The sequence below is a fragment of the Symsagittifera roscoffensis genome, chromosome 4, assembly GCF_963678635.1.
Source record: "Symsagittifera roscoffensis chromosome 4, txSymRosc1.1, whole genome shotgun sequence".
Classification (NCBI taxonomy): Eukaryota; Metazoa; Xenacoelomorpha; order Acoela; family Convolutidae; genus Symsagittifera; species Symsagittifera roscoffensis.
In genome coordinates, this window is record NC_087065.1 from 46,344,334 (window position 1) to 46,363,270 (window position 18,937).

Consider the following 18,937-nt stretch of genomic DNA (forward strand, 5'->3'; position numbering starts at 1 on the left):
CGTCCGCTCAATTTATGAAGTTGTCCTTTTTATTGTTCTCAACCGTTTTTTAAACAAGTAGGGGATTGGATGAAGGTTAATTCATAGAATGAAGTGAAAGAAGTAGTAGTATAAAAGAAGAAACTGAAGTAGAGATTGTTAGTTACTTTGAACTCCTGATAGAAACGGAGACAGTTGTTAGATTTAAGGCACTCGATGTGATCCTCCAGTCGGGTGGCCGAAATGGGTGGCCGAGACACGATATCTAAACATCATCAGGCACTCCCAAATCTACACGCCTGGATCACTCACATCGAACATCGAGAATTCATGATTAGGAAGAAAGAATATCAAATTGATGATTGATTTAAGTTTCTCACATTAGTTTAAAGCGCAGTATTTTATCGGTTAATTATTTCTTCAATGGTTCCAAAAGATTAAGAATAAAATTAGTAAAGTAAAATTAGTGCATGAAAAAAACAGATGGCAACAGCTTTGCGAGTTAGTTTTTGAAGAAAAAGAGGATGTTTTTCGTTAATCTCTTTTCACCTCGAACTCAACAGTAAAGAGATAGTTGTCTTTGGCTTTCAATCGATCGACTGTTTCGCCGACTTCAGCACAAATCAGAGGCTGGTGATCTTCCAATCCTGTAAATATGTCATTTTTTCAATTTTCAAAAAACAAGATCCAAAAATGAGTCTTTATATTATACTAAGAAGGCTTAATTAATCATTATAAAAACATAGAAAACGGACCTAATGTAACGACAAGTATACGATCGCGTTGAGTCGCAAATAATTGTCGGTTTTGAATCTAAATGAAGTAGTATCCGCTAGAACTATCGTTGAAGCAAGTCCAACAGTCCTTTTATAGTTTTTGGGCTGTAATATTTTTTGTTCAATTTTGTCTTCTTTACACGTATATTCCATACCATTTGTGGGGAAGTTGAGACGCCGGCGTTCGACCGGGTCGTCCGTTTGCACTGTTTTATAGTTGGATGTGTACGTGGGGGGATATGAGCCTCCTCCGAGCAGCATGCCACTTCCATTCCCGTTGCCCAGGTACTGGAATGAGCCGGGACTGTGAGGTGTGGGGGAGTGTTGTGAGTTGGCGTAGGAGACGTGGCTGTGGTGTTTGTTGCCGTTCATCACTAGGATCTCATTGTATTTCGATGTGGAGCCATTGAATGATCCTTCCGGGAGATTAGCATGCGAATGGTTCTTCCTGAAAGTCGACAAAAACGAAAATGGTTGTGAAAAAACGAGACGTTGTATGAAATGCTAAGGAAAATAACATTGGCTAGAAAAACTTCTGCTTCGACAAATAAAACATCTGAATAAAAACTTGTAAAGCTGAATAGGTCAGAAGAAACTTCGACCAATAAAATTCTTCAAAAATTTGGTCTTCAAAGGAGTTTGGTCTTCAAAAATTGGTCCCTCTTTTTTCTGAAAAAAGGACATTATTGGACTGGTAAAAACCAGTTTTGGTTAAAATCCTTTTTAAAAATTTTTCGTTTCATAACAATAAGGCTATAAACTCATTTTAATTGTTTCTCCGTACAGTTAAAGCTTTGAAAACATTTGACCCCAACTGACCTTTTGATGAGATAGATGGCAATGAGGAAGATGACGATGACCACAATGACAGTAGCGACTACACACACAATCCACAGTAGATTGACGAAGGGGTCTTTCTCCCCAATCCCTCCCCCACTCATTGAGGCCCCCATCACATCCTGCACTGTGAATGCAGGGTCCATGTAGTCACTACTGCGGTACTGGATAACCTAGAACACAAGTCGCAACTTGGCATAGTCTGTTAAGGTCAATCTAAAACAGTTTGCGTCATTATTTCGACCAGATACGAGGAATACTTAGTTCTTTCATATATTGCAGAGACGGAGAAACTTGATCATCATTAACCACAAAGAGGAAACAAAATTGAAATACGGAAAAAATTTAAAATCGAATTGCTTTTTTTAGTTAAATGTTAAATTTTGTAAATCTTAAATTCAAAAAAATCTCCCAAAAAAATATGCATGGTAAGCGTGCAAAAAATGTGCATTTCTTATATACTTAATAAAACCTTGATAGTTTTGATGAATTTTTTCGGAGTTTTTGATCTTCGGGTTGCAATTACTATTAAATTCGATTTATTGTACTTGATGAGAAAACCATAATGTAATAAATGTTGAATTAAGTCATACTGTACTATTCAAATATCAAATATTAACTGCATTTTCAATTTCAGATTGTTCCAGACAACCCAGAGGTTGATCATGAGTGACAGGCAGGTTTTCAGACCTGGTCGAAGACTTGACTTAACTTTAACTAAAATAATTATTTGCCCCTATGTCGTAGGGTCGCCCACATCAAATTTTAACCAAAAAGTGAAAACTATCAACTGAAATTAAATCATTTTAGCATTTTAGCATATGGACTTCTACTTCTACATTGCTTGTAATAACGCAAAGTAATTTTAAAGAATACTGATCAAAATTTTGCGTAAGTGTCGATTGCTTAGGCTTTTCTGTGTAGCCTTTTCCTGTGTTTTTCTTTTTGACTCAGCTAATCTGCTTCTTTTACTTTTCTGCCAAGTTCTACTTTTCTCATTCTTTTTGAAGGTTTCAGGTCCTCATTCCTCCCTCCCTGTTTTTGATAGTACTTTTCAGTCAGTTTCGGATCAGTTTCGGATCCTTTCTGTTGGCTCACTTGGGTTTCTTGAGTCGCTTCTCCTTTGGATCCGCTTCCGTCGAATGGTTTCTTTGCGTTCGCATATTTTCGGCCGTTTGTTCCACTTGCCACTCGTCCGCCATAATTTTCGTCTCGTCGCCGATCGATGCCTTTAATCTCCTTTCTTTTCAGTTTCTTTCGCTCTTTACCAATTTTCCCGTTTTTTCTTTTATTCAATTTTCGACCCCGGTTTTCTGCTTTTTCAGGCAAACTCTTGTTTTTTTTACGGTCCATTGCACTGCTACCAAACACGCTCTGCATATTCTGGTGGTGCTCTTGATCTTCTTGCGCCAAGCCGACCAAATCATGTCACCGCCACTGGTTAGCAAAATCAAAAACCAGAAAAAATTAGAATGGGTCGACTAATATATCGTTTTAAAGCTCACTTAAGTGCGATTCGAACAATTTTTTTCAAAGGAGGGTCGAGAAAAACAGGTTGGAAGCCGGAGCGGATTTATAGGGAGTTTCCTCCCCCTAGGGACTAGGGGTTCAACCCCCTCACCAACCAAAGATTCACCAATTGGTTTTACTGTATGCAGGGGCGGATCTAGGATTTTCTCGAGGGGGGGGTCGGATTTTCAAAAAATTTTCGAAAATTTTGACGACCTTTTTTTTTTTAGGTCGATCAGATTGATTTTCCGAGCTCTCCCAAAGCAGTAAAAAGACCCTGTTTTGGCCAAATTTTCTGCGCCGCAGGCAGTTTTTTGAAAAAACAGGTCAAAAAAGCCGTTTTTGGGCACTTTTTGGAAAATTTTGACAAAAAAAACGCGTTTTTTTGGCGCGCGCTCCCCCTCAAAACTATTGGCGCCGAAGGCGCCTTTAGAAAAATTTTAGGGTCGGTCGGCCAAAAATGGATTTCTCAAAAAGTACCAAAGGGGGGACCCTTTGGGTTGGCAGGGGTTCGAATCCCTGAGGGGAGGGGGGGGCGTCGGCCCCCCCCCCGCCCCCCCTAAATCCGCCCCTGACTGTATGATATAAATTCGACCGATTAACCCTAAAATTTTTCTAAATGCACGTCTAAATTGCTTTTCGTCTGTTTTCCAAGTCCACCAAAAGGTCAGTTACTTCAAAGTCAAACAATCAACCCATTTTTGAAGCAATCAATCAACAGTGTTTGTTTATTGTCAATGCCAATAGGACTCGATATGAAAGTTTTTAAAAAGTTTGTTTGCATGACTAACGCTTAATAGCGGGTTAAGTTCACACTGCTAGGCATGAACTCTATTAATTGATTCAATCTGCTCTTGGACCATTCTGCTGAGCGCACCGCGCCTCTATTTTAAAGACATCAATTTTCTGCTCAAATTTTCTGCAGTGTTATGAAAAAGATTTTTTTAAAAAAATGTCTATATGAACGCCGTTGTGATTGCCGCGTTCAAAATTTATTTCCCGAAAAAGTCAATCAATTTCAATTCTAACAAAGACAACCGGATGCTGTGCCAGTAGCACAGAATAAACCGACCATGTTCAGGAAAAAGAAATTTTCATTCCTTCATGGTTTGTCCTTGAATTTTTGAAAATAAGTGCCGCCGATAATGTCTAAATCACAGTGGTGTGACGAAAAAAATGGGATTTAGACACGCATGAAAAAATTTGTTTTCAAAAACTGAGTTGCAAACATTACCAGAAAAAAAATGTTGAAATTTAAAAACTTGGAAGTGCCAAAAAAGTTTCCGAGTTCATTTTTCTTTTTTTTTTGTAAAACCAAGTTGTCCCAGCTTAAACTTTTTGTAATTAGATCGCTCCACTCGCCGCTCGAGCTTAGACTAAAACTCAAACCGGTTTTAACCAACACTGGGACTTTTTTGAAACTCTTTAAATGTTCGAATCACGACTGAAAGAGTTTCAGTAAGATAAATCACTGGACCAGCTCCGTTGATTGTTTGTGGCACCTAAATTTTCAAAACAAAAAAATAGAGGAAATCAAAAAAAACTATAAAACGCCCGGATACAAATTTTCTCCCCATTTTCAATGGTCGGAATATTAACATTTTTTTTCGTTTTGGTAGAAAAGGACTTGGTACAAATGGGACTTCACCTGATATTCGTATGTTGAAAAACTTGCTGATTTGATTTTTTCCGAATGTTTCTGCGATGTTGACTGCACTGCATGAGTTTCAAATTGGCGGAATTGCTTTAGACCGAATTGAGTGCATGATGTGTAGTTAATAGGATGGTAATCGCATGCAGTAGATTATAAAATGAAAAAACTCTCGAATAAGGGGAGAACGACAACTTGAATGTTCCGATAGCCCTCTAATGTGAGTGTCTGTTATTTGAAATAAATATTCCGCCAACTTCAAAATCGTTGAAAGAAAATTCAAGAATATTATGCAATTAGCTCATTGAGAACCAATTGAAGCGTTATGGTCAGTGAAAATAAAAACCCAGAAAGGAAGTACGAGGTCGTTATAAAGGCAAAAAGCACCAATTTACGTCAAATCAACATCCTGAGAATCGAAATCAATCTCCAATTCGAGTCAAATTTCGCATTCTGCTCATTTTTCCTGCCCGGAATAACACCTGTTGTCCAATTGGACGCTAAAGTAAATAGTCAAAAGGAAAGCAAGGATGTTACCTTTTGTGAGAAATAAAATTTTGGCGTATCTGATTAAGCAAACAGTTAAGACTGCTGAAAGACAATATTAAGAAAAGATTAGTATTGACAGATTTTGGTGTTTTCAAAACTATATAGCGTGAAATAAAAAAAAAGAAGAACAAAGAGGAAATAAATAACAAATTCCAGCTTATCAAAACAACATCATTGCTTCTGAGGAAAAACAGGTGCTAAAAAAATCAATCGCCCTAAATGAAAAATTGATTCAATAAGGCGGATTCAATTTGGATCATAAAATAGAATTCTTAAATTGTCTAATTGTCCGTCAAACAATGCAGCTGTAAAATGTCAAGAAAAAATTAAATTTGCGTGACCAATTGCATGAATTTAGAATAGAAATTTCTTAAACTAAAACTACAAATTTCTCAATGAAAAAATAAACTATGTGAGTGCTCTTATTTAAAGTATTTACTACTACCCGGATAGTAAATGGAAGCTAAGTTCTTTATTATTGTTTTTCGGTAGCGTTGAGGGGAAATTTTCAAAAAATAATTTATTGGCTTAAAGTTTAAAATTTTGACCCATTTGTTTGAAGGTTGTCAGTCAAAATGCTTTTAAGATGGTTGGAAATATTTGATATTTTGCCAAGCGAGCCTTAAAAGAAAAGGCAACGAATGATTGATCAAGGAAACCATTCTAATTTGAAAGAATAATTCCAGCCAAAGATTATTCAAGCAGTTGGCGTACCTGCTACAGAGCAAAATTTTGATAATTCTAAATGCAAAGGAATTTAAAAATCAAAAAGTATTTTTTTTTCTAAATCACAAAAAAGTCAAGTCTCAGAAAAAAGCCTCTGATACCTCTCTTCCAAAGCAGACATCAATAACAGTGGAACCACATTTCCAACAAGGTATTTATGAAAAAAAATCCCTATCAAAAACGATATTTTTTTGTTGGATATAAGCGCATAATAATAGAAAATGAATTACTTCTCAAAGGTCTCAAAATTACTTCTGTCTGAATAATTCAGAAGTTCAATCAAGTTTTCTCAAGAAGCTGAATGATAAATTTGATGAATATAATGAAAACTTGATACCTTCCTACCAAAATGAGTTTCAATATATCTGCTAAAATGATGCCAAACTCGATTAAGAGAGGATTCAACTGTAAAGTGAATTTCCAGTTTTAGTAGTCGTATGAAAATCGCATTATTTCGGCAGCCCGCAGATTTCCTCAAATTTCTTCCAATTTACGGGAATAAAGTCAACAAATTGGGGGCAAAAAACGTCACAAATTAAGGCGCGGGAAGCGCAGAGGAAAAGGTCAATAATGAAAACTGGGCTTGGCAGTCACTTTCTGTTAAAATCAATTCCCTGTGCCCTGATTCAAATAGTGTGTGAATCGTTTCGCTGCCATTATCAGATCACAAATTGTGCAACTTAGCATTGTTTGAAAAAATCACCCCACAAGCAGATTCGACTTCAAGCATAAAACTAATCAAAAGACGCTAACTTGGCTCAAAGTGACACCATAAAAAGATTTTCTCGCCATAATATCACTTTTCAAATCATGTGCACAATAAAAAATGAATAAGGTAGTGATAGAGCTCGCATAATTTTGAAACCAAATTTAAAGAAAGCACTGAAATAAATGGGTAGATTTGTAGTAAACTGAGGCAGGAAAAACAAATGGAACAATTGAAAATAATGAAATCCCATATCAGAAAAATTAAATTAAAAAATTAAGCAAGCGGTGATAAGATTTCAAAACGCCGCTAATTGAAACTTAGTTGTTTGATGGAGCAGTCGGACCAATTAAAACGTTTCCTGTTTGAATGCATTGAATCAGCGGGATAGAGTGGTTGATAAATTTTGATTCAAAAGTACTTTTTTAAATTTCGGTTGAATGGTTGCAATTGCACCCATATGGTACTTGATCAAATCAATTTGGTATAAACACAAGGTCGTAGCTGTAATTTTGATTAAATGTGAGAATAGGAAAAGGAAATATATATTTGATCAATGCGAAATTTCAACAGCAACACTTTTGAAAAGCTTTTACTTAGTCGGGAGCAGATTTCAGGGAGAATATCCCTCCAGAAGTTTTACCCTTCACTAAAAAGGGCGTCTTTGATCTTTTTTTTAAAAAAATTTATACCATATTACAAGTTTTTTTCCGACATTGAAGGATTTTATTTTTAAAAGCCTTCAGAGGCAAAAGACATAATTTTACTGAGGGAGCGAGCAAAGAAATTGGGACATCCTTCTTTTTGAAATTGCAAATTAAAGAATCTTACAGATTTCTATGTTTCTGTATTCCTAATGGATTAGGACTTTAAATTTGATTAGCCTAAATGTCAATTCCTCTAAGTAAGAGGAGAAGTAACAGAAATGATGAAAACTTCTGCAACAATCTTCTTAATTCGCAAACAAATAATTGGAAAATAAAAAAATCAGTGGACTTTTATTGATTTATTTGAATTATATTACTTATGTCTTTAGGAAATACCTCAAAAAAATTTTCATTTTTTCTAGAAAGAATGTTTACTTCAATCACAAGAAAAACTAGTGATCACCAAACATGCCCTTACGTCATGTTCCAGAGTTACCTTTGTCAAGAAGGAAATTTTCAGTTTGCAAAAGGAGCAGTCCCTGGCCAAGTTGGAACCCCGGACCTTTGTCTTTCAAGGCATCGACGTTACCTTCGGTCCAAATGAGCAGCATGACTGCCCTACTTGCCGTTTTGAATATAATAAGCAAAAGATTCTGTGATTTTGTCCTTTAGGATTTTAAACTAGAAAAAGATTATGCTCCCATCAGGCGCGGATTTAGGAATTTCTCGAGGGGGGTGGGGCGGATTTTAAAATAAAATTGAAAATTTTGTCGACTTTTTTTAGGTCGACCAAATTGATTTTCTGAGTTCTCTCAAAACACTATCAAGACCGTAACTTGACCAAATTGTCTGCGCCGCAGGCAAGTTTTTGAAAAAGGCCAAAAAAAAGCGTTTCTAAGCACTTTTTAAAAGTTTTTGACCAAAAAATCGCGTTTTTTCGGCGCGCGCTCCCCCCTCAAAATTGGTATTTCTTGGCGCCAAAAGCGACTTTAGAAAAATTAAGGGGTCGTTCAGCCAAAAATGGATATCTCAAAATAGTTCAAAGTGGGGCTCTTTGGGTCGGCAGGGAGTCGAATTCCTAAGGGAAAGGGGGCGTACGCCCTCCCGCCCCTCCCCTAATTCCGCTACTGGTTCCCATTATATGACGCTTGCTTATCTCAAGCTTAAGGAAGGCGACACCCGGAGTGGTGTTCCGACTGCCCTCTCATTAACTTCAAGTATGTTTGCTGCGAAACTTTTGTTTAACTTTTTACAGATCTAGTTGTTATGTCTGTTGGAATGACACTTTGCCAACTCAGAAATTAATGGTCTGATTCTAGATAATTAGCAGCATTCAAGCCTCTGCGTACTCTATATAAAAAAACAGTGCTGTCAAACGATTAATCGATATCACTGTATTTCAAAATTTAAGAAAAATCAACTGAGGGAAACATCCTTAGCTCCAAACACTGTAGGTGAAACTAAGCTGCGAAATTAAACAAATTCCGAAAAAAAATCAAGTTGAAATTTGACCAAAACATATTTGACCACTAAGTGTTTTCAATTACTAGTTATTATTACAAGGAAACGTTTTTCCTTTGTTTTCTTTTGCAAAAACATGCATTGCTTAGTTTTCGTGCAGTTTTAAGTGTAGCAAAAGTGTTGTGACTTCTATCTAAAAAATAAAAAACCTTATATAAAAGTTTGAATAATTTAAAGTCTGAAAATAATCAGTGGAAATTGCTTCACATTTTTGAGTGTTTGGCTAATTTTAATCTCTGAACTGCCTTACTGTCAACGCGAGTGAATTTCAAATTAGTTCGTTATATGTTAAACAGCTGAAATTTTGTTGCTTCAGATTTGATTTGCTGCATTCAGAGGAAATTGTTTTCTGCCTAGTGGTCATTCGTCTTAAAAACAATTTTAGATACTTAGGTCATATCGTTTCAACACTTACTAATCCAATTGTCGTCTTAGCGGAATTTGTTTCAGTTGAGCAGAATTTCTGTTCCTATGAGCAGTTTGCCAGCCATACTTGACTTTTTGAATGAAAATAGCAAGACGTTCTGTGATTTCATCCTTCAAGATTCTAAATTAGAAAAGTTTATGTTCCCATTATATAACGCTTGCTTATCTCAAGTTTAGGGAAGGCGACACCCGGCGTTGTGTTCCGACTGCCCTCTCAGTAACTTCAAGTTTTTTTACTGCGAAACTTTTATTTAAACTTTCACAGATCTAGTTATTATGTCTGTTAGAATCAAAATTTGTCAACTTAGAAATTTTTTTTCGGAACCTGGAACAATAGCAGCTTTCAAGCCTCTGCGTACTCCATATAAAACAACACTGCTGTGAGACGATTAGTCCGCTCCACTGTTTCTCAAAATTTGAGAAAATTCAACAGAGGTGAACATTTTTAGCTTCAATTACTGTAGGTGAAATTGAACTTTGAAGTCGAAAAAAAATCAAGTTCCGTTTGGAGGTAGTCATTTTTTCAAATACTAGTTTGTAAAACAAGGAAATATTTCTTTTTGTTTTTTGCAAAAAAAGTATCGCTTAATTTTTGTGCAATTTTTAGTGTAGCAAGCGTGTTGTGACTTCTATCTGAAAAACAAAAAGCCTTTTTTAATAGTTTGAATAATTTAAAGTCTGAAAATAATCAGTGGAATTGCTTCACGCTTTTGAGTGTTTGGCCAATGTTATTCTCTAGTGCCCTTCTGTCATCGCGAGTTAATTTCAAATAAATTGAAATAAGTTAAACAGCTGAAGATTTGTTGTTTCTGATTCGTTTTGTCACATTCAGAGGAAATTGTTTTCTGCCTTGTGATCATTAATTTTAAAAATGTTTTTTAGTTACTTAGATAATATCAATTCAATACTGACTAATCCAATGATCATCTTAGCGGATTTCATTTCAGTCGAGCAGGTCTATTTTAAGAGAAACGTTGTTTTCAGAGGAAACCTCTACCTTCAACGAACACACTTATATTGGTTTGTTTTCATAGTTTTTTTGTAATCCCATTTTTTTCAATATTTTCTGAGAGACTTTTTCCAACCTTTTCTAAGACATTGCAACCTGCTGGCTGTTTTTATCCATTTAACGCTATCATTTCTGAATTAAGTCATATTCACATATCAGCGGAATTTGCACCAAAAGAAAATAGTTATCGTTATTCCTCAAATAGTTATGTGATTCCACACATTTTTTTCTGAGACTTTCGTTTAACAACGAAAAAGAAACATGAAAAATACGACAAAAAATAGCAGATAAAACAAAAAGGAAGATATTTTCATCATAAAACAAATTTCGTCTTTTTTCCTATGTAATTCCTTTGTAATTTGATGAAGAGAAAAATTAACATAGCTAGAGCAGTAAAATTTTTTTTTTGAGTTTGATTGTTTTTTTTAGAATCTTTTAATCATTGAATAACGTTGCTGGTTTTGACTGGTACTAAAATTTTTCTATCCCAGACATTTTAGTTTTTTGTAGCACTGTTTTAGCGAAGCCTCGACAAAAGGCAATTGCTTGTTCAGTCAAATTTGTTTTTACATGCATAAGATTTACACAATCTTTTAGCCCAGCTTACGCTTGTTGTATAATTGTAATGGTCATTCCTTTTCGTGATAGTGCTTGAATTTTTAGGTCACAGTTTGAAACACATCTTTTTGACAGCTTTTATGTTTTCAAATTGAAACCATTAACAAGATTAGCGAAGCCCACAATGTTTTCAATTTGTGTTCCTGTTTTTTGGGGTCAAACGAGGGGCTTCCAATACTCACAGAGTCTTCTGAATTGAAATTTTCCTGTTGCGTCAGTCTGAGTTTCATTTCATTACAAATCAACGTGGATCTCTCTAACTTTCCTTCGATTTCCTTATCTTTCTTCTCTGATTTTACGGCCAATTCCTGAGTAATTATTCCCGTTGGCTTAACTCAACTGATATCTTCTTCAGTAGTTTCGACCGTGCCTCATGCCAGTTTGTCATTCTTGAGATAACTTTTCTCCATTCGTTGACAGACTGAACGATCGCAAAATTCAACTAATTTGTTTTCAAAATACCAATTCCAATTTTCACCAATAATATTGTTCGAGATTTGGCTGTAAAGCAAGAAAAACAGACCGACCTTCAAGCGCAAGCATTCGTATACTTCAAAAACTTATAGCAATTGAGTTGCTGGGTGATAATTTATAAAAGACGGCGATTCATAACAGTTGACAACTCGCATTAATTGAGTTTTCGTTAGTTTTAGAAAGTGGAGAGCTCATAGCGGGCGACAAATCTCAAGCTAAATATCTGATATGGTAGTTTTCTAGGTAAACTTGTTATATGAGATTACCTAGCCAAATTTTTTGTATTTCGTGAAAGAAATAAATATAAATCAGTTCACTGCTCAACTGCAACGAGATGAACATGCTTCGAGTATACACAATAGCTATAGCAATACAATGCAAATTAGCTCTTGTTATAATTGTGTTGCTTCGCATTAGATTTTTTAAATTAACCCACATTATCAGGTCATGTAGCCTAGCGGTTAGCATAACCGCCTATCACATCGCAGGTCGTGAGTACGAACAACAGCCGAAGACTTTTTTCTGGCTAGAATTAGCCTAGATTAAGCTAATTTCTGATCAGAAATAAGATGAGAAATAAAAAACTTTAAGAAAATCCCTGCTTTATTTAAACATTTCACGAAAAATTTCAGACCAGAAATAAGATTAGATGTAAAGTATTTCAGAACAGAAATAAAGAGTTTTCTCGGTGCGGGTAGTAAATTGTAAGTGATTTTGTTATCTCTAAACACTTTGTTGGCTAATATGGTGTAATAAAAGCTGCGTTTCACTTGTAAATTTTAGTAGTTGTGGGGGCGTTTAACCTTGTATTATACGTGTCAATTACGCCATTGACACTTATAATACAAAGTTGCCCCCACAGCTATTACAATTTACAAATGAAACGCAACGTTTAATCCTCCATAATAGCCAACAATTGAATTGTTATTGAGTTGCTACAGTGGAAGAAAGGCCTTAAAGTTGCAAAGCTCACGAGAGTTCTACAAAAGATTTCACATTGTTTTAATGAATTTTCAGATACTTTAAATAATCGCATTTAATTACACAAAAAAGAACTTTGCCCTCGTTTTTGAATTATTAAAATTTCGTTGCAGTTCTTGATCAGAACTGCGATTTGTTTTGCCTCAATCATTTTTGCCAGATACCTTTAATTGAGCCAATAGCAAGCATGACATTCTTCACAATTTTCATTTTTGTATAGACCTGGTCAGACTATTTTAGACCTCATTTTAAAAGAGTTTTAAGATTTTCTTATCCGTTATTTTTTGATATAAATTGATACTGTTTAAACATTAAAACTATTTTTCGCTATCGGTAGTTTTTTTTGCAACAGTAGCTAAGTTTAAACGCCTCTGGAGATATATCCGCTTTCTTATGATAGTGCAACAAAAGATCATTTGACTTACATCTGAGTACACGAGGGCCCTGACAAAGACAGTGTATCGCTTTGAGAACTGCAATCTCCCGTTGAAATAGTTCCCGTAGTATCTGTTATCTCCCAGGGCAAAATCAGGGTAGAAATCGACCAGTTGGGCCACAATTGCTGCTCTGTAGTTGGAGGGGGATGTCTGGGATTGGTAGTAGGATGTGTCTGCAGATCGACGGAAGATGTTGTTTTCGATGGCATATGTGAAAGAGAAGAGCCCAGAAGATCTCTGCCGACGTATGAGAGATACTGTGTTCTTCTGAAAAGGCGATGAAATTACAATTTCCGTGGACTTTTTACTTTTTCTACGGACTTTTTACATTTTCTATGGAAATTCTACACTTTCTATGGACTTTTTCTTAATTCTATGGAATTTCTTTACATTTACTTTTACGTTTTCTGTCACATTTATTTTTCTATGTTTTAGATTTTCTATGGACTCAATGACTGAATGAAAAAACATGGAAATCTATTTTTCTTAAATGGCTCTTTTCCAGTCCTCACGCTTGGATTTGTTTAAAGTAGGTTTACCGAAGTCCATGAAATTAAACTTTGATGCGATAAATTGCAATAAAACATGTCAACGTGAACATGGGAGCAGGTTTTTACAACATCTCTTGTTGTCTCTTTTGCCAATTGCCGTATTTAATAATTGCTAACTTTTTTGACTGTTTTCTTAAATCTAAAAGTAAATCTAAAGCCAAAACGTTGAGGACTTACAGAGTTGTTTTCGATAAAAATCTGATCAGGTCCTGGTAGGTCCTCCACTTTGATGTTGTTGTCCAGTAGTTCCACCAACACCACCTGGTATGCGTCCACTGGACCACGAGAGAGGGAGGGCTGGCTCAGGCGGAGACTGATGATGCCCTCTGACGTCACTCCGTCACGCGTGGGGATCAGGGGGGTTGATATGGAGTCGGGCACTGAAATTAAAAGAATTTATAGGCAATTTTCACAAATTATGCAGCCATTTCTTTAATATTCGATTCAGACTTATTTGAAGTAAACTAACAAATTCAACACTATATTGAGACACAAGAAGTCGTTGCGTCTTTTTCATAATTCAAAAAAGCATTTGCTGAAACTCGGTAAGAAAAATTTAGTTTCAATTAAAAAATGGCAACTTTGTTACAAAAGAAAATAAAAGAGCGAATAAAAAAAAGCTTGACCAAAGCTCCTCTCCCTTGTGTGAAATCCTACATGGGTCGCTCGCTGATAGCAAGGACCATAGTTGACGAGGATGAGCAATCATTTAAGATTTTGCAAGTTTCTTGCTTAAATGAAAACTATCCTAAATAGCGTTTGGAAAAGTTCCGAAAACACTTGAGACTCTAAATGAAAAGGCAACAGTTTTTTTTCACTTGTCTCTACAAAAGATACCATCGAAACTTAATAATCGCTCGACTCTGTCGCTTGTACTGGCTACTTATTGTTAGCAACCAAAATTGCTGATATCAGTTTGGACTAAATTTTAAATTTTTTTTGATAAAGTTCACCCAATTTGAGAAAATAAGATTAATGCATAATTGTTTTCCGCTGTGATTTCCAAATTTACAAATAATTTTTTGACATGAGAAGCCAGTCACGTTTTTTTTTGCGTTTTTGAAATTTTGTTATACACGAGCGTCACATACCTTCCTTACAGCTAATGAAAAGCAAACGAAAAAAGATTCTTTTTGCTTATGATTTTTTATCAATTGTTTTTTGAACATACTTTTGATTTTTGAAACGTTTTATTCCCATTGAAGCGCTAACCGAAGCAATAAAACTAATTTTTTCACTACTTAAATGAAAACTTTTAACTTAAAATTGACTCTTTCAATTTTACACGACCTGCTCGCTCAAATTATTTGCTCAAAACTAGACTAAAACTCAGAAACGTTAATACGAAGACAACTTTTGTAATTTTTTCAATGTCGTTTATATTGGGACTGAAAGGGTTTTAATGAGGTACATTACTCGAACCCTTTCGATGATTTTGAAAGTTCCTGGCTTTGCTCGGGAAAAAAAAACACTGAAAAACATCCGCAGACAAAAATCTTCCCCATTTTCAATGGTCAGGACGAAAAGACAAAGTGATTAACATGATCTTTTTGAAGGGCTTGGTAATTTTTTTTTCATCGGACTGGATAGGACTAGATTGTTCAAAATATTCCACGATATCCAAAGATACGTAAATTATTTTTTAATATAAAAGTTAGGTGATAAGTAATAGATATTTTGGTAATCTTCTACCAAAAGTAATTTTATATTAGTGCGACTGGCTATATAGCAGTATACCTACCGGCATCTTCATTCCAACCTAGCTATTTTATCAGTCCTATTAAGAACAGTACAAGATGTTGTAAGATAACAACTGTAGTGGCGTACAAACTGTAGTAAATCCTAAGAAAGAAATTTAGCTCTGGAATGTGGAAGGGGTGAGTCGATTTGTATCTAGAACATAGGATCAATGTCGGAACAATCGACGTCTGTTATTTTCTTACCAGTGGCTTTAGTGAACAGGGTAAACTGAAGGGAGAGGTTGGTGACCTCTCTCCCAATACTGTCCAGTGTGAACACTGTCATGTTGAAGGAGTACTGGGTGAAGGGCTTCAGTTCACTCACTACACACAAAGTCGCAGTTGCAACTATGTTGTCCTGGCTGCCCTTGTCCGCATTCGGGTCTCCCATATTATAGTGCGACAGCTAGAAACAGATGCCAAAAATAAATTGAGGTACTACTCTGATATGACATAATAGTATCATGATAGACATAATATCTTTTAACCAATCAGTTCCGTAGAAGATAGCACTTAATAGAAAGTTCCCAGCGGCGCTTCAACATTTTGAATTACCTTCTGCGCTAGCTCAAATTGGTGCTCTTTCAATGATAAGTTATCTATATTGTTGGATTTTTGCACAATTTCAATCAAATTTATTATTATCTTATGCATTGCTGAACTAACTTTATGGATATTCGAACTATTCGGGACATCAGTAACTGATTTGCAAGTATTTAAGGTTGCTGGAATCGACTTTTGGATTTTTTTCTATTAAAGTTGCTAGCGTTCGATTAAAAGCATTTTCAAGTAAATTATACATAGCTTGCAGAATTGTTCCGACCATTTGAAAAATGGGGAGGACTTTTGTACACTCAAAAAAAGTTAAGTTAAATTTACCTTAAAAAATACCTTAAAAACGTTTTAAAAAAAAGGTAAATTTGCACTGCCTTAAGTACAACACCTTACCTTACCAATAAACATCTGAAAATTTACCTTAAATTACTTTAAAAATTAAGGTGTATCAGCCTTAAATAATACCTTAAGACTATTTTTATAGGTTTATTTACCTTTTAAATTTACATTTAAAAAGTTAGTTATTTTACCTATATTTTAGGTAAAACTTTTAATACCTTAAAAACGTTTAAAAATAAGGTAAATTTGCACTGCCTTAAGTACAACACCTTACCTTACCAATAAACATCTGAAAATTTACCTTAAATTACCTTAAAAGTTAAGGTGTATCAGCCTTAAATAATACCTTAAAACTATTTTAAATTTTTCCCTAAAAATACAGATATTCGATTGTGTTTAAGTTTTTTTTCTTTTTTTTTCTTTTTTCCTTTTTTTTTCAAAATCAGGTACCCCAATAAGTTATCAGATTGGGTCGAGCAATGAATCATATTAAAGCCCTATCAATCGTGGCTCAAACCACATTCAAAAACTTTGAAAAACTTTTCTCAGTGTCAAGAAAAACCAGTTTTTCCGGTACCAGTTTTAGTTGGTACCCCAATTATCAGATTGGGTCGAGCAATGAATCATATTAAAGCCCTATCAGTCGAAGCTCAATCGACATTTAAAAACTTTTTCTCAGTGTCGAGAAAAACCAGTTTGACTTTTTCATTTTTGGTCTTTTTTTGAGCATATAAGGTGAGAGAACAGGTTTCTTTGTTTTTTTTTTTCAACCAAAAATTTTACCACAAATAGTCATCGGAATAAATTGAGTGTTATTTCATATTAAAGCCCTTTCAATCCCAATCCGAACAACATAATTTTTTTTTTAAAAGTCTTCCATTTTCGAGAAAAACCGGATAGAAATTTTTGAGTTTTACTCTATTTTCAAGCAATAAAAGCAATCAAGCAGGTTATTTATCAAACGATAAGCCATAAATTTTTTGAAAGTTTTGTGCCGTCCGTTTTGCAATAACAACTGCAATATGCAATATGTTTCAACATAAATTCAGCTAAAAAATTAATAAAAGGGTTTTTCAACTGTTTGAATGTTAGTTTTGATTTTTTTGTATAAAAACCGTTACCCAATTTGCCTATTTTACTGTGAGTCTCAAATGAACCTAAACTTCAGGTTTTTTTTCAGATTTTCCATCACACCACGCACAAAAACAACACTAATTTGAAAAAAAAATTGATGTAATTTTTTAAGAACAAAAAGACACAAAAAACAACACTAATTTGAAAATATTTTGGAATTTTTTTGTAAGAATACAGGGGCGGATCTAAGATTTTCTCGAGGAGGGGGATTTTCAAAACCTTTTTGAAAATTTTGACAATTTTTTGAAAAAACTGGTAAAAAAAAAAGTTTTTGGGCACTTTTTGGAAAATTTTGGCGCGCGCTCCTCCTCAAAGTTAGTATATATTGGCGCTCAAGGCGCCTTAAGAAAAATTTTAGGGCCGGTCGGCCAAAAATGGATTTCTTAAAAAGTACCAAAAGGATGGACCCTTTGGGTCGGCAGATGGTCGAATCCCTGAGAGAAGAGAGGCGTCCGCCCCCCCCCCCCCCCACCGCCGCCGCCGATCCCCCAATCTACCGAATGAACAACGTCCACAAAATTAAACTTAATAGTCAACATAAAATAGAATCTGATATGATTGAAACTTTCAAAGGGTTCAATAAAACTAATAAAGGGTAAAAGTGCCACCTTATATCGAGTGACTTGAACTCCACTGGGTTTGCTCCACTGAAATACTACTAAGTCAGAGCCCACTTTGATAGGCTTCAGTTCGAAGTTGTCGTGCAGTCTTGGACCCACGCGGTGCAAAACTTCCCGCGAGAGTGCGCCCACAGTGCCCGCCGAATCAAGTTGCGGCGCCACTCGGATCCCGTACATGGTATTCTCACGCAGTCCGTCCAAGTTCGTCTCCATCACAAACTTTTGAGCTGAAATTGTCAATCTTCTCATTTATTACAATAATTGTTGAATTGTTTAAAATATTTAAGAAAACAAAAATTATTACTCTTCTACTGAGAACAAAATAAAATCGCAGCTTGAGTCTTATAAATTGTGTCTAATGAGTTCATGAACGCAAATGAATTTCAAAGAACAGCTCATTGAAGTTGCAAGCTGGCTTAACATTTTTTGGAACAAAATCATAAAATGGGATTCAGTAATGTGTTACTAACTAAGGGCAACAATTTTATTAACTACGATCATTAAAAATATCAACCAAATTCAGTAAGATTAATGTCCATGGCTTAATAACAAGATGAACGCCTCTAAAAGTTGTTGTTCTCTGTCGTCAGCAAAAAGACAGCCAATTTCAGAACGGTTATTTTAAACTTAACCGCATTGGCAAAACTAAGATCCCAATCGATCATCGCAAGTAAAATCAGCAGTTCGGGAATAAGTGTTCTTTTTTTATGCACTAAAGAATGGATTTTATTGTTTATCAAATCGACTAGAATCAATTGAAATTTGTAATTATTTTAATCGGTTCAATAGTCACCGAAATCCAATTTGAAGTACGTTTTTGGTGTAGATTATATACACTTTTTAACATAGTATATACATTGTATATAAAATATTATATACATTTTATTTTTCTTTAATTTTTTCTACAAACGAAATTTTGAATTGAAAAAATAAGTTTTGTTACGTGTTTTGTTTTGTTGAAAAAAAAACAACATCAACAAAAACAAGAATAGACGATTAAAGTGCAAGTTGCCTAAAACGTTTCGACCATAGTGTTTATAAAATTACAAACCATTTTCTTTCAAATTAATATATTTGTTTTCTGCGTCGTGTGATAAAAAAGATCTGATGCATAACTAAAATTTAAGCACATTCAATAGTCATAGTAATATTG

The 18,937-nt window shown here is 35.0% G+C and overlaps 2 protein-coding genes across 12 annotated transcripts in view; both read right to left on the reverse strand.

Moving 5' to 3' along the window:
• LOC134843793 (uncharacterized) overlaps window positions 1-18,937 on the reverse strand; it is a 331,722-nt gene that overhangs the window by 195,254 nt on the left and 117,531 nt on the right. The window lies entirely within an intron of this gene.
• LOC134844143 (receptor-type tyrosine-protein phosphatase S-like) overlaps window positions 1-18,937 on the reverse strand; it is a 114,981-nt gene that overhangs the window by 6,169 nt on the left and 89,875 nt on the right. For 10 of the 11 annotated variants that reach the window (XM_063860661.1, XM_063860669.1, XM_063860670.1 and 7 more), the window contains 7 exons: window positions 17,773-18,011; window positions 15,341-15,542; window positions 13,575-13,777; window positions 12,835-13,113; window positions 1,575-1,765; window positions 911-1,203; window positions 529-626 (listed from right to left, as the gene is read on the reverse strand). In XM_063860661.1, the coding sequence (XP_063716731.1) occupies window positions 529-626; window positions 911-1,203; window positions 1,575-1,765; window positions 12,835-13,113; window positions 13,575-13,777; window positions 15,341-15,542; window positions 17,773-18,011 (1,505 nt within the window). Of the gene's footprint in view, window positions 1-146; window positions 245-528; window positions 627-910; window positions 1,204-1,574; window positions 1,766-12,834; window positions 13,114-13,574; window positions 13,778-15,340; window positions 15,543-17,772; window positions 18,012-18,937 lie in introns of all 11 variants that reach the window. The other variant, XM_063860668.1, reaches the window with a different exon arrangement.